Below are 14,582 nucleotides of genomic sequence, written 5' to 3'. Positions count from 1 at the left end.
TTCACTGAGGAACAAATATTGGGCATGACCCTGTAGAGATCAACCCTGCTCTTTTTCAGAATAGTGCTCTGGGATTTGTTATTTCCACCTAGGAAAGGAGCTAGACCTGTGTTTACATGTTGCAGCTAAATCACAGCGTCTTCAATAGTGCGACACCCCCGTCGTACTGGAATAGACAATCAGCCTAGATGTTTATGTTCCCGTACCTGAATCTTCCAACTCAGGGGAAGAAAATACAACCCAGAGCCATGACTGATGTCCAATGCATCACATAGGCTCTTGGGCCTCCTTGAGGGTGTTGGGGGGAAGAGTACAATTGCTTCCTGCCTACCAAATGCAGTGGCAAATCACCCCTCGACCGGGGTCATCCACCCTCCTCTCCAAGAGCGATGGTAGCATCTGGGCCTTTTGTTCTCCCTGTGTAATGCCTGTTACAAGAGGTACAAGGACTGCTTAAAGAAATCTCTTGGTGCCTGCCACATTGACCACCACCAGTGGGCTGATATCGCCTCCAACCGTGCATCTTGGCGCCTCACAGTTTGGCGGGCAGCAACCTCCTTTGAAGAAGATCGCAGAGCCCACCTCACTGACAAAAGACAAAGGAGGAAAAACCCAACACCCAACCCCAACCCACCAATTTTCCCTTGCAACCGCTGCAACCGTGCCTGCCTGTCCTGCATCGGACTTGTCAGTCACCAACGAGCCTGCAGCAGACGTGGACATACCCCTCCACAAATCTTCGACTGCGAAGCCAAGCCAAAGAAAAGAAAGTAATGCCTGTTATTTATTCCCCAGGAAGCTCTGGTAGTGATATCAAGGGCAGTTTGACTGAAATGGTGGGACTCAGTCCTTTCAGGTAATTATTAAGCACACTTCTAGCATACCAGCAGCAAGAAATTTTGGCAGCTTTGTTTTCCCATCTTTCTGGGCCTACAGCCAAAGCAGTTTATTAAAGGCAACAATTACAACTACCATCAATGGAGAGTCACTGCTGCCTATTGTATAACACTGTGGTTCTGTACTGGTGCAGGTGGTCTGTCTCTGTATAACACTAGGGTACAGAACTGGTGTGGTCAGGTCTGGCTCTGTGTAACACTGGGGTACAGTACTGGTATGGTCAGGTCTGAATCTTTATAACACTGGGGTACAGTACTGGTGTAGTCAGGTCTGGCACTGTATGACACTGGTGTACAATACTGATATGGATGGGTCTGTCATTGTTTAACACTGCAATACTGTACTGGTGTGGACAGGTTTTCAACTGAATAACACTGGGGTACAGTACCAGCACAGACAGGCCTGTCACTATATAACACTGTACTGTACTGGTGAGAATTGGTCTGCACTGTTTAATATTGGGTAACAGTATTAATGTGGACATAAAATTGGGCGGCAGGGACTCATGGAGTGAAATGGCAGAAGTTATAGTTGATGCATTGGTGGTCATATACCAAAATTCCTTGGATTCTGGGCAGGTCCCGGCAGACTGGAAGACAGCAAATGTCACGCCACTTTTTAAGAAGGGATGTAGGCAGAAGACTGGAAATTATCGGCCAATTAGCTTGACGTCTGTAGTTGGAAAAATGCTTGAAGCCGTCATTAAAGATGAAATAGTGAAACTTTTGGAACGTAAGGGTTCAATCAGGCAGACGCAGCATGGTTTTAGAAAGGGAAGATCTTGTTTGACAAACTTGTTAGGATTCTTTGAGGATATAATGGGTGCGGTGGATAGAGGGGAACAGGTTGATGTTGTATATTTGGATTTCCAGAAAGCGTTTGATAAGGTGGCGCACAAGAGACTTATCAGTAAGTTACAGGAAAGTGGAGTCTGGGGAAGTATATTGGCCTGGATTGAAAATTGGTTGTCTGACAGGAGGCAGAGAGTCGAGATAAATGGGAGTTTTTCAGGTTGGCAGAGAGTGGTAAGTGGGGTGCCGCAGGGGTCAGTGTTGGGACCACAACTGTTCATCATTTACATTTATGACTTGGAGGAGGGGAAAAAATGTGGTGTAGCCAAGTTTGCGGATGACACCAAATTGAGTGGAAGAGCAAATTGTAATGAGGATGTGGAGAGTCTGCAGAGGGATATAGTTAAGCTGGATGAGTGGGCAAAGGTCTAGCAGATGGAGTACAATGTTAGTAAGTGTGAGGTTATCCACTTTGGCAAGAAAAATGAAAGAGCTGAATATTATTTAAAGGGTGAAAAACTACAGCATGCTGTTGTGCAGAGGGACTTGAGAGTGCTTGTGCATGAATCGCAAAAAGTTAGGTTGCAGGTGCAGCAGGTTATTAAGAAGGCAAATGGAATGTTGGCCTTCATCGCTAGAGGAATTGAATTCAGGAGTAGGGAGGTAATGTTGCAACTGTATAAGGTACTAGTGAGACCGCACCTGGAGTACTGTGTCCAGTTCTGGTCTCCATATTTGAGGAAGGATATACTGGCTTTGGAGACGGTCCAGAGGAGGTTTACTAGGTTGATCCTGGGATGAAGGGGTTGACATGATGAAAGATTAAATCATCTAGGATTGTATTCGCTCGAGTTCAGAAGAATGAGAGGAGATCTTATAGAAACATATAGGATTATGAAGGGTATGGATAGGATAGATGTAGGAAGTTTTTTTGAGCTGGCCGGGGAAACTAAAACAAGAGGACACAGTCTCAATATTCGGGGGAGTAGATTTAGGACAGAGATGAGGAAAAATAGTTTTTCCCAGAGAGTAGTGAATGTTTGGAATTCTCTAACCAGGGAAGTGGTTGAGGCTGCCTCAATAAACATATTTAAAATTCGGTTAGATAAATTTTTACATGATAGAGGAATTAGGGGATATGGGGAGAAGGCAGGTAGGTGGAGTTAGGTCATAAATTAGATCAGCCATGATCATATTGAATGGCGGAGCAGGCTCGATGGGCCAATTTTGGCCTACTCCTGTTCCTACTTCCTATGTTCCTTACCATGCTGTATGTTTAAATAAATAAATGGACAGGACTGTCACTGCATAATACTGGGTACAGTACTAGTGAGCCTATGTCTAACATTGTTCAGCAACCCTAGAGGACAGGGTTGCATTGCCACTGAAAGGAGAGGTGAGTTGGGGTCTTGACAGCACCTTTCCAGCTTACACAGCATGCGTTACCAATCCACAATCAAGTCAAGGCAACAAAATAACTCTGCCTCAGTGATGAGGAGCTCTTATCTCCACGTCTGAGCACTGGTAGATCCCACCAGAGAAACGAGTACGAGATCCACGACTGAATGAGTTCAGTGCTGCTGGAATTGCTGCTCTTCACAGAGTTCAGAGAGTTAAACCAAGACCTCGTGATTGGGTGTAAAAGATCCCATGGCACTATTTTGCAGAGATACTCTCAGGTATTCAAACCAGTGTTCATTGATCACCCAACATCAGTAAAACAGATGGTCTGACCATGGTTACTAGGCACTGGCTGACTGGCAATTTCCTACATTCCAACAAAGATCATCCTTTACTGGCTATAGAGCACTTAAGTTTGGGAAAGGTGCAACTTCTATCTATGCATACTGAGTCAGGGAGATGAGAACTTGAGGGAAAGGTTTGTTACAATTAGAAATTCTTCTGACTGCGCTCTCCCAACTTCCCTCCTCCAGTAAATGCGTCATTAGTCTCATTGTTTACTTTGAACGTACAAGTGAAGAATGGTTCTACCATTGGAAATCCACAGAGAGAAAAAGTAAAAATAAAAATAGCAATAGATCAAAGAAAAAGATGCACTATAATCTAAGCAAGGCCAAAAGTGCAGAGAGTCCATCAGTGGCTGATTGGAAAGAGACTGCCTCAAAATGCACCTGGGTATGGGCGAGTATCAAGAACCAAAAGTCCTATAATTCTTGGAGTGCTGTCATACCCTGAGTTAGAGACCAACCATATCTGGCAATCCAGGAACATTGCTTGACCATATAGCAGCTGTGGACAATTTGCTCTCTAAATTACAGAGCACAAACCATGCTGAGGAGTCTCTGGCCATTTTGTATGACTGCACCATTCGCCAGACAGAAAGATCCACCAATGGAAGTTGGAATGGTGGAAAATTCCTCACCAACAAGCAAGTGGAATAATAACTCTGAGATTTCTTAATTCAATCCTGATCTCTGGTGCTGTCCATGAGGAGTTCTACCCATTACCAAATGGGTTTCCTCCAGCTGATCTGGTTTCCTCCTGCACCTCAGAGATGTGCAGGTTGTACCGACTGGAAACTGTGATCTTCCCCTGATATGTAGTGGGATGAAGTGAGGAAAGTTGACGGGAACGTGGGGAAAAATCAAAAAAAGGGATAAATTTAGGATTAGTGGGAATGGGAGGTTGATGGTTAATACAGATTATGGGCTGAAGGGACTATTTTTGTGCTGTATAACTTGGTGACTATATCTATCATAAATGCACTCCTCTTTAAAATGGAATCATTCTTACCTCCAACGATCTCATCAGCTAGGGTCCCAAAATGCTGCTTCAGGAACTTTTCCTGATCAGGGGTTCTCGGCACAATTATCTCCCGAGGAAAGCTCCTGCTGAGCTCATCCTCTTCCTCTTCCATGTCAGAGGAGATTCCATCCACACTTAGCGGTTCTGTGCATTCAGAATCTGTCAGGTTAACACAAAAGAAACAAACACTTTAACTTGGGTCTCATCATTGCTTCTTGTTTTCATGTGGTTGGGGAAAGAGACAGGGAGATCCAGGGCTTCTAAGAGGTTCATCAAAGGGTCCCTTGGGACACTGTGGATGATCACCATTAGGTCTATGGGAAGGTACATCTCATCCAGCAGGAGTAAGTGGCCACAACACCTTGGCAGCAGGTTCAACTAGTAACATTTCTGTAGTGCCTTTGGACTGAGGATCTGGTTGCAAACCAATTCAATCCAATCCCATCAAATCCTCATGGATCCTGCTCTGTATCCTTTCCCAGCAAAGGTCTCTTCTACATGATTACAACTTGCTGTAAACGTGAGCAGTCATTGGCCGGGTTTGTTTCTCCCTCCACAGGTGTTTCCCAATGGACTGAAAATTTCCTAGTTCAGACTCTGCTTCTGTGTGGTGCACATATTTGGTGGGTGGTGTTGAGGGAGATGCTGATTTGCTCAAGACAGGAGGAAAAAGATTTAACTGCTCTCCATGAGGAGCAGAGGCACTATTAAGGGTAAGCTAAGTAAACACAGTAGGATGGAAGATGTAGATGGGAGGGTCATACAGACAGAATTGCCATGAATTAGATAATAACCAGAAAACCAAAGAGCAAAAGGATACCCCTCCCCCCACCCTGCAAATGGTAGTGAGCATGGGTTGAAAATACATGCTGGCTTATGACCTTCGTGTGGATGTTCTGGGCTGGAGAAGCGGCTGCTGGAATAATCCACGGAACAGGCGCTGTCGGGACTGTGTTTCTCCACCAGGTTGTGGGTACGGTAACCTTTCTCCTGTGTTCCTTTCTGCAACTCCTTCACCTGGTACTCACTGGCAGGGATGCAAAAGTATATATTACAAGTGAGCCAGATAACTGGAGAGGAATTGCCTTGCCTGTTTAAAATACATTCACAAGATGAGGATATCAACCCTTGAAAGAAGTTAACAAGGCACTGTCTGAACCACCGTGGTTTGCCCAGTGAAGGTTCTCATTCTAGATAGGGAGCAATTATGAAGGGAATGAGCCAACGAATTATACAAGGAAACTGGCCCTGTGGCCTATCTCATCCATGGTGACCAATGAATGGAAATATATTTCCAATCAGGATGGTGTGTGACTTGGAGGGGAACTCTTCATGCATTTCGTCCTTCCAGAAGGAAAGGGACGCTAGTTTAGAAAATCCTGTTGAAGATACATGGAAACTGTGGATGATAAACACCACAGCAATAGACTAAGACAGGGGTGGGAAACCTATATATAAAAAAAAAATCACATACTACCTTAAGTATTCCCATGGCATGTGAGTGGAAAGAAAAAGTTTGAAAACCACTGTTTTAATCGTACCTCATTGACTCATCATGTGCATGGTTTCATAACTCCAAAGGAAATGGGCCAAGGACAATTTTTCTCAACCAAAACAATTGGGTCTAGAGCAGTGATTCTCAACCTTTCCTTCCCACTCACATCCCACCTTAAGCAATCCCTTACTAATCACAGAGCACCGATGGCATAAGGAATACTTAAAATAGAATGTGAATTTTAAAAAAAGGTTGCCCACCCCTGGTGTAAGATATTTTCACTGATGTCCCAAAACTCTATTGCTCTCAAATTTTCAATCTTCATTCATTAACTTAATTTACAGAACAGCTGTGTACTATAATAAGAATAAAACTTACAGGCAAAGGAATAGAAATATCGCCCATTCAGGTTTACAATGTAATGAGATCTTACGCCTTAACTTTATTCTCGATTTATTCCAATACCCCTGGATTCCCTTTGCAACCAAAAACCTATGGCAGAATTGGTGACCTTTTAGCATGAAATACAATGGAGGGGCTGTCCCTGTTGATTCAAACTGGTCTTGAGGTAAAGGAGTTTTAATGTCGTTAAAGGTAACCTCATGTGGAATTGGCCTTGGTTCCAATGGTTAGTGGGAAGGGGACTATTCTGTGTTCCATTTTTTGCTAGCACAGTTGCTGCCTCACAGCTCCAGAGACCTGGGTTCACTCCTGACCTCTGGTGAACATCCCCACACAAAGGCATCACAGATTCTTTCCTTGTATCTACAAGTTTCATTAAGATGCTCCTGATCCCCTCACGTTCTCCAACCCCGAGCTGTACAGGGTGCAGATATCAAGCAAGCACCAGCACTTACCTCTCTGTCTCACCCACACTCTCTGTGTGCACTGGGTATATGATACACTCTTCAACCTCTGGCGTCTCCAGTTCCTGGCTGAACACCCCATCATCACCCAACGGCAATGTGATGCTGCTGGGCCTGACAAAGGAAGAGCTCTGTGTGTGCGTTGACTCCTGCTCCTCTATCTGCCGGAGAAATAAATGTAACAGGATAGGACTGAGTGCCGTCCAGGAGCTGCCAAGGAATTAAAGACAGCCCGAAACAAACCATTGAAGCACTGAAAAAAGAGGTGTTTTTTTAAAATTAAAATTTGAAATGATTCATTATAAAAACAGCAAGGATATGTTTTTTTGATTCCTGGTTAAAGAAAACAGTAATAATATGAAAAGGTATTGCCAGCTGGTTAAATTGGTTAACAGGAAAAAAGGTAAAGGTTCCATTATTGTCATGTAATACTGCATTTACAATGTAACATACAATGTAACAAACATACAAGTTTGTCTACTATAAGGAAAACAAAGAGTCACCACATTGTCTAGCACCCCTCACAGAAATGAGGCCCCAGCAAGGATTGAATTCATGACCCTGAGTTTAAAAGACCAGTGCTTTAACCACTGAACTATCAGAGCCTCAACTATGTCCCAGAAGGAGACAATTTAGTCCATCACCAGATGCAAGTTGTGCAGCGGGACAGATACATCTTCTTTCACATTATTCGTGTACATTATCTCTCTTACACGTGCCTGCGAATCCCCCTTTCGTTCTTTCTACATGGGTAATTTAAGCAAAACAATGAGCATACCGTTAAATCTTTGGGATGTGGGAGGAAACCAGAGCACCTGGAGAAAACGTACAGTTAAGGGAGAACATGTAAGCTCTGCTCCGATAGCACCCAAGGACAGGATTGAAGGCGGGTCCCTGGAGCGATGAGGCAGCACGGCTGAGATCATGTGTGGAGAAATACATTTTGGTAGAGTCACAGGGTTCAACAGTCCAGAAAAAAAGGCCTTTTGGCACAACTTGTCCATGCTGACCAAGCTAGCCCCATTTGCCTGTGTTAGGCCACATCCCTCTAAACCTTTCCTATCCACATACTTGCTTGAATGTCTTTTGAATGTTATAATTGTTCTGTCTCAACCACTTCCTCTGGCAGCTTATCCCACCACCCTCTGTGTGAAGAAAATGGCCCTCCGTGTCTTTTAAATCTATGATGGGAAATCTATGGTCAGAAAAGATGAGCAAGATGAAGTAAGAGTGAAGAATAATCTGTTATTTTTGCTGCAAGAGCACAGGCTTCTGTCACGGTGCACACCAGAAATGCTCGACTTAAAGATGAAGGGGAGACTTAAAAAAGAGGTGACCAAAATATCGGAGGGTCTTTACAAATTTTTGGAAACTGCTTCCATTGGAATAATGGAAATTAATAAAGAAAATGAAATTGATGAGGAGATTTTGTTTTGAAAAGGCAGGGTGGAATAAATAACTGGAAAGCATGCTTCAGTGTGGAGGAAACATGCTGGGGTGGAGAGGGGGCAGCAGTAGGTGGGGAGGGGGCAGTAGATGGTGAGGTGCAGTGGAGGGGTAGGTATCAGCTGGAGGGGAGGGGTATCAGCTGCAAGGGAAGGAATCAGCAGGAGGGGAGTGTGACAGATTATGTTATATTTTATATTGTATGTTTTAAAGGAAATAAATTGTGGCTTCAAAACAGATCTCCTTTAAAATACTGGAGCTCTGCTCAAGCCAGACAGGACAGCTCTGAGTGCCTTTGCAAAAGCTTTGGGGAGTGCCTATAGAGACTTCACAAATGCATTGTTGTTTTGGAAAGCTACAGATGAAAGAACTCGGAGGATTAGGTCCGGAGCCGTAGGCTGTGAGTGCAGTTTGCTATTCTAAGAGGGTAGTGTGGTTTTGCAAGCAGGAGTCAAACAGGCTGTTTCTCTGCAAAAGTGAGAATTCAGTTCTACAGTTCAGCAGCAGCAGTTGGACTGGAACATGGCAAACTGGCAAGCTTGTGGAAAAACCTCATTTTAAAGACAGGTTGTGAGTGCTTAGTTCAGCCTGGTCACAGCCCTTGTAGTCCATACAAGAGGAGAGGACTGGCTGCCTAATATTTCACTTGAAATAAGAGAAACAAAAAAGAAATCTGTGGTGACCTGAAAGAAAGAAGGTTATCATCTGGAAAACCCTCTCTCTGAAAACCAAGAAGAACCTTCCTGAGCAGTAACCATTTACCTTTCAAGCACCAAAGCCTGATAAACTTTATAAATGTTAAATTCTGTGGACAGTATAACAATTGCCTGCAACCAGTAAACATGGAGGAGTGAGAAGTGAGATTGGACTGTGAATTAAAGAACTTTTCTGAACTTATACACACCTTATAGACACGTACACTTAGAATTAGAAGGAGGGTTATGTTAGGTTAAATAAGTTAATAGTAATAACTTAAGAGTTTGATCCTGTTTCCATGTTTAAAGATAATTAAAAGCAACTTTTGCTTAAGTAACCATTTGTCTTTGTGAATTTCTGTTGTTGCTGGGTTTTGGGGTCCTCTGGGCTCATAACATTTTGGGGGATCGTCTTTTCGGATTGAAAATTGGAGTTTTGGGATCTTAAACTTTTGGAGTTTTTGTAATTTATTAGTTAATTGGTTTTTCCAAGCTAATTTAGAGCTTGTGTGTGTGTGTGTGTGTGTGTGTGTGTGTGTGTGTGTGTGTGTGTGTGTGTGTGTGTGTGTGTGTGTGTGTGTGTGTGTGTGTGTGTGTGTAAAATAGTAGCAATGGATGTTAACACATTTTTGTCACAACCATCACCTGCAGAGCAAGAGAAAAGAAGAACTGATGATTATTTCTAAGACATTAAAGCTGATTTAAAGTCAAGCATTGGATGAGGAAAATACAAATACAGAGGATTATAGTGAAATATTATATAGGTGAGGGAAAATTTGTTGAGAAAGACTAAGAAAATTTTCCAGAGGGTAGATCTTTTGAGTTGCAATTGGAGTTGGAGAAATTGAGGGTGTTGGAAGCTGAGAAACAGAGACAACATGAGGCAGACCAATCTGAAAAACAAAGAAAGGAAGCTTAAAAATGGAGGAAACATGAGTTGGAGGTAGCTGAAAAACAGAGGGAGGAAATTGAAAGGAACAGACGGTTTCAATTAGAGAAGCTAAAAATTGAGATGGAGGGAGGTAAGAGAATTGAGGCTGTAACTCCTGGGGAGAGATTTTTGGCTAGTAGAGAGATAAATCTAGTTCCTCCTTTTGATGAGGGAGGTAAAGATACATACTTTCAGCTTTTTGAAAAGGTTGCTGAGAGCTCAAGGTGGCCAAAAGAAAAATGGCCTCTTACGCTCCAAAGTGTATTGAAGGGAAAAGCACAAATTGCATACACTGACTACAGAGCAAGTGGCAAATTATGATACTGTTAAACAAGCAGTATTGAAAGCTTATGAGTTGGTTCCAGGAGTATACAGTCAAAAATTTAGGAATTTGGTGAAAACATAGAATCAATCTTATATGGATTTTGCTCTGAAGAAATCTGTATGTTTTGACCGTTGGTGTGCCTCAGAAGGAATAAATAATGATTTTGAGAGATTGAGAGAATTGATTTTAATTGAGGAAATTAAAAGATTCATTCCAAATGAGATTAAATTATACCTGGATGAGAGAGATGTGAGGACATGGCAGTAAATGGCTAGGTTAGCAGATGAATATGCCCTGATTCACAAAAACAAACTTCAGAATATTAAGCCTGTTCAGAAGGTTAATATGGACCAGACTAGTAAGCCTGAAATTAAGTCTGAGGAAAAGATGAAAGTAAGGTGGGAAAGGACAGAACTTCTGGATTTGTATATCATTTTTGTAAGAAACCTGGTCATGTTATTGTGGATTATTTAGTGTTGAAAAAGAGATGGGAAAAGGAGGTTTTACCAGAAGCATGTATTCACAGTTGAATTTAAGGAGAGCAGATGTTCCAAACCTGGTAAGGGTGTTATGGATGTTAAGGGAGGGCTTGGTTTCAGTAAAGAAGGGAGAATCACAGGTTCCAGTTAAAATTCTTAGAGATACCTGAGCTGTTCAGTCACTGTTGTTGGAGAATGTTTCAACTCTTGATCAAAAGACTGACACAGGGGAGACGACTTTGATTAAAGGTGTTGGAGGTGAGTTAGAGTCATTATCTCTTCACAACATAGTGCTGAATTCAGAATTAGTTAAAGGACCCATTGTAGTAGGAGTAATTTCAAAGTTACCCATGCAAGGAGTCTCATTTTTATTAGGGAATGATTTGGCAGAGGATAAAGTTGAGTCAGTTTTGAGATTAAAAAATCAGCCAAGTAAGGATAGGTTGAAGAGGATTGTGAGATTATCCTCCATGTGCTGTAACAAGGTCTTTGTCTAAGAACGTGATGAGAGCAGAGTTGATAGAGACTTGTCCAGTGCTTCTGAAAGAGCAGGTTAATTGTGAGAGTAAGAATTTCTCTTTGTCAAGGAAAGAGTTAATTTGCAACAGAAGGACAGATATAGATCTTATTAACTTAAGGGGCAAAGTAGTAAGTGAGCAGGAGATGGCTTGTGGATGTTACTTGAAGGATGAATTATTAATGAAACCTTATTTAGAGGAAAAAGGTAGTTGAGAAAAATCTGTATCAGATGTGTTAGTTGTTGACAGGGCTGAGGAAGTTATGGATCATAAGATTATGGAAACAGAATCTTGTGAGGGTAACCTTAAAGAAACCATTGTTCCTGTGCCTGTATCAGCTGGAGGGGAGGGCTATTAGATGGAGGGGATCAGATGGAGGGGAGGGGATCAGCTGCAATGGAGGGGATCATCTGGAGGGGAGGGAAAGGGTGGCAAATAGAGGGAGGGGGAGGGTTGGCAGCTGGAGTGGGGAGGCAACTGGAGGGGGAGGGCTACTAGGGGGAGGGGCATCAGCCAGAGGCTGTGAACCATATACTCACATCACTCAGCAGTGTTTCAATGCTGACCCGCAGCCTGTGCTCACGTTCAGGGAGGACACCATGCACTCCACTCCTGGACAACTGGGCTCCAGCCTGGGAGACGGAGTCCATGGACGGGGAGCAGGAGAAGGAGTCCAAGTGCCGCAGGTCCAGCATCGACTTCACACTCAGGTCCTGGTTGTTCACACGGTGGGACCAGCGGCCCCGGGGCCGAGGAGGGAGCTCATTGGCCAAGTCCAGTCTCTTGGGAGCGTCATCTGTCTGTGTTGAGGGTGGGCGGCATGGAGATTAGCATTACAAATGAAGGTCATGACTCTGTCTATGTACCATCCCTATCACCACAGTAACTACACTCACGCCCCACCAAGTACCCAGAATTAATTTAAATAAATACAAGGGCTGGAGGTATATAGCCAGTTTCAGGCCTGAGCCATACGAGCAAAAATCAGGTAGGCTCCTGAATTAAAACATAACGGGAAGAAGGGGCAGGGGGTAGCGTATAGGCCAGCATTCCCAGAATCCACTCCGATGAACAGGAGCACTGTTGGAATCGGCACTCAAGGGAATCAATTTATGGAGAATGATAGCTGTTATCCACCGAGATGTTGTCACCAGGAGCCTGATGCAATCTCTTGCCATCCTCCAATGAATCATGGCACGGTTCACTGAGGGCTGATTTCCCCAAGGGCTGGTTGGGGGGGGGCGCATTGGTGTTGGGTGACGTGGCCTCTCAGTGCTCAGGGCCACACCTTAGCCAGGCCGGTGAGTGCAGTTATTGCAGGGGATCGACAACACCCGCTCTTGGTGTTGTCAGACCATCCAGACCATAAGAGCTTGTTCATCACCTCCTGTCGGATGAGGCAGAAGCTGCCATCTCCTCCTATTTGTTTGGTTGTGGCGCTCTCCACAGCCCCAAGACTTCCCTGGAGAAGCTTTATGCAGGTCACCCGTCATGAAGTGCAGACAAGGCTACTGCCATCCACTGCCAATGGCTGGTGAACTAAACAGTCAGCTGTATTTTGATGCTGTTTTCCAAGAAAATGCTTTGTTCTCAGTCCATTAGGAATCTGTTGCTGGATTGTGCAAGGTGTTGGGAAGAAAAGCTTACTCGTTATTTTTACATTGCTACATAAGGAGCAGTTTTGAATTAACTGATTCTAGGAAAAGGAGCCCTTTGTGAATATGTGATATGAAATAAGGCAGCAGGACCAAGTGCTTTCTTTTTTGAAGGGCTTGGAAAACTCCCCGAGTTTGGGCAAAAGTATTCCTTTCAGCTCATAATGGGAGACCATTCTTAAGTGGATGAATTACATGCCATATCGTTATGAATTGGCCATTACGTTCAAAGGTTCTCAAGCTATTTATGTGAGCAAATAGTCCCACTTCCTTGACACAACACCACAGTGAACCTGGGAATGGATGATGTGGCTGGTTTGCATTTCTGTGTTTCCTGGGCAATCCAATCCATGTCGACAAGACAAGTTTGTCTTTCACCTCATAGCAAGCAGAAGGCATTCTCCTGGTTCCATAAACACCCTTCACAATGCCCTTCAATTAGGATGAGGGTTATGTGAGCTTTACAGAAGCTGAGTGTCATACGATTTATTTGCTGATTAGCTTAACAACTGGCATGGCTTTAGGATGAGGGCAGAAAATTGGAACACATGGGGGAGGGGGAACCTGCACAATCACAGGGAGAATGTGCTCACACAGCACTTGAGGTTCACGTTGAACCTGAGTAACTGGAGGTGTGAGCCAGTGGTTCTCCCACCTGTGTCACTGTGGTGTTCTTGATGCCATATCTAGCTATTCTCAATATACACAGGGTGTCACAAAGTTCCAACCCTCATGCTAATATGCCTCATGGCATGTGTAAAACAGTCTCGAGAAGCATGCAGCAAACAAGGCTGCACATTGGGAATGGAGAAGTTTCACAGTGATCTGTAGGCTGGATCAAACTGTTTCTTCACCTGAACTGCTGGCAGTAGTTAACAAGTCCACATCTGATCTTTACCTTGCCATTGTCCCAGTGGTACAGATTCTTCACACTCCCAATGCATTGTCTGCCTTTGGCAATGTCTGGAATGAACAGAGAGGGGCATGAAGCAGTGCTCTCAAAGCATATTCTAAGCAGCTGCATGTGAAGAGGTAGCATTTCCTCCCTCCCCCACCGCCCCACACTAGTGCCCTGTACTCCTTTAATAGCTGCTTTCTCGAAGCAACTTTTAGTGAAAGATTCCAAGTGAGACCTTCCTTTATTGGCTGGAAAGGCTCTTGCCCTGTCTGGTCATTTTGCCGGGATTGGCACTCCTTTTGTTGAGCCCTACCAATAATAAACTGTTAGGATCAAACTGTTCTCTGATTTCACTGGAGTAGTGTTGGACACCATTTGAGTGCAATTTTGGACACCCAATGTTGAACATCCATCATACATGAAGGGGTCCATGTTTTATTCCATATTATTCAGTGTCTTGGTATGGCTGTAGAAAGTAAATGCTGTTAATGGTAATTGGGTAATGGTGAGCACCACACTTTAGCCATGATGTTAGATTTCATTGGTGTCACATTTAGAATGCCTTTAAAGCCAGTGGAGGTGGATTTCACTTTTGCTTTAAAATCCATGATGGTGAGGTCATTCACTCCAAACATAGCTGCATCTCTGCTGTATATTCAATAAATGTGAAGATGTGCCATAGATTTACTGGTTTAGTTTCATCTAAATTTGTCCTTGTCAACCAAGATGGAAACCTAATGTATGTGCCTGTTTGGCTCATGTGTACTTGTTTCGATACATAGCTGTTGTAAGGAGTTTGTACGCTTTCCCCATATCTGTG

At 43.6% G+C, this 14,582-nt stretch overlaps 1 protein-coding gene across 1 annotated transcript in view; it reads right to left on the bottom strand.

Annotated features, from left to right (window-relative positions):
- The window catches only part of mapkbp1 (mitogen-activated protein kinase binding protein 1), a 179,907-nt gene that overhangs the window by 20,513 nt on the left and 144,812 nt on the right, over positions 1–14,582 (bottom strand). The window contains exons 21-25 of the mRNA XM_069917172.1: positions 13,763–13,827; positions 11,749–12,009; positions 6,807–6,976; positions 5,336–5,481; positions 4,443–4,613 (exon numbers count right to left, since the gene is read on the bottom strand). Coding sequence (XP_069773273.1) covers positions 4,443–4,613; positions 5,336–5,481; positions 6,807–6,976; positions 11,749–12,009; positions 13,763–13,827 — 813 coding nt within the window. The remainder of the gene's footprint in view (positions 1–4,442; positions 4,614–5,335; positions 5,482–6,806; positions 6,977–11,748; positions 12,010–13,762; positions 13,828–14,582) is intronic.

The sequence above is a fragment of the Narcine bancroftii genome, chromosome 2 (assembly GCF_036971445.1).
Source record: "Narcine bancroftii isolate sNarBan1 chromosome 2, sNarBan1.hap1, whole genome shotgun sequence".
In the NCBI taxonomy this organism is placed as follows: Eukaryota; Metazoa; Chordata; class Chondrichthyes; order Torpediniformes; family Narcinidae; genus Narcine; species Narcine bancroftii.
The sequence above is the reverse complement of the archived record's forward strand: the minus strand, read 5'-3'. Positions and strand labels throughout refer to the sequence as shown.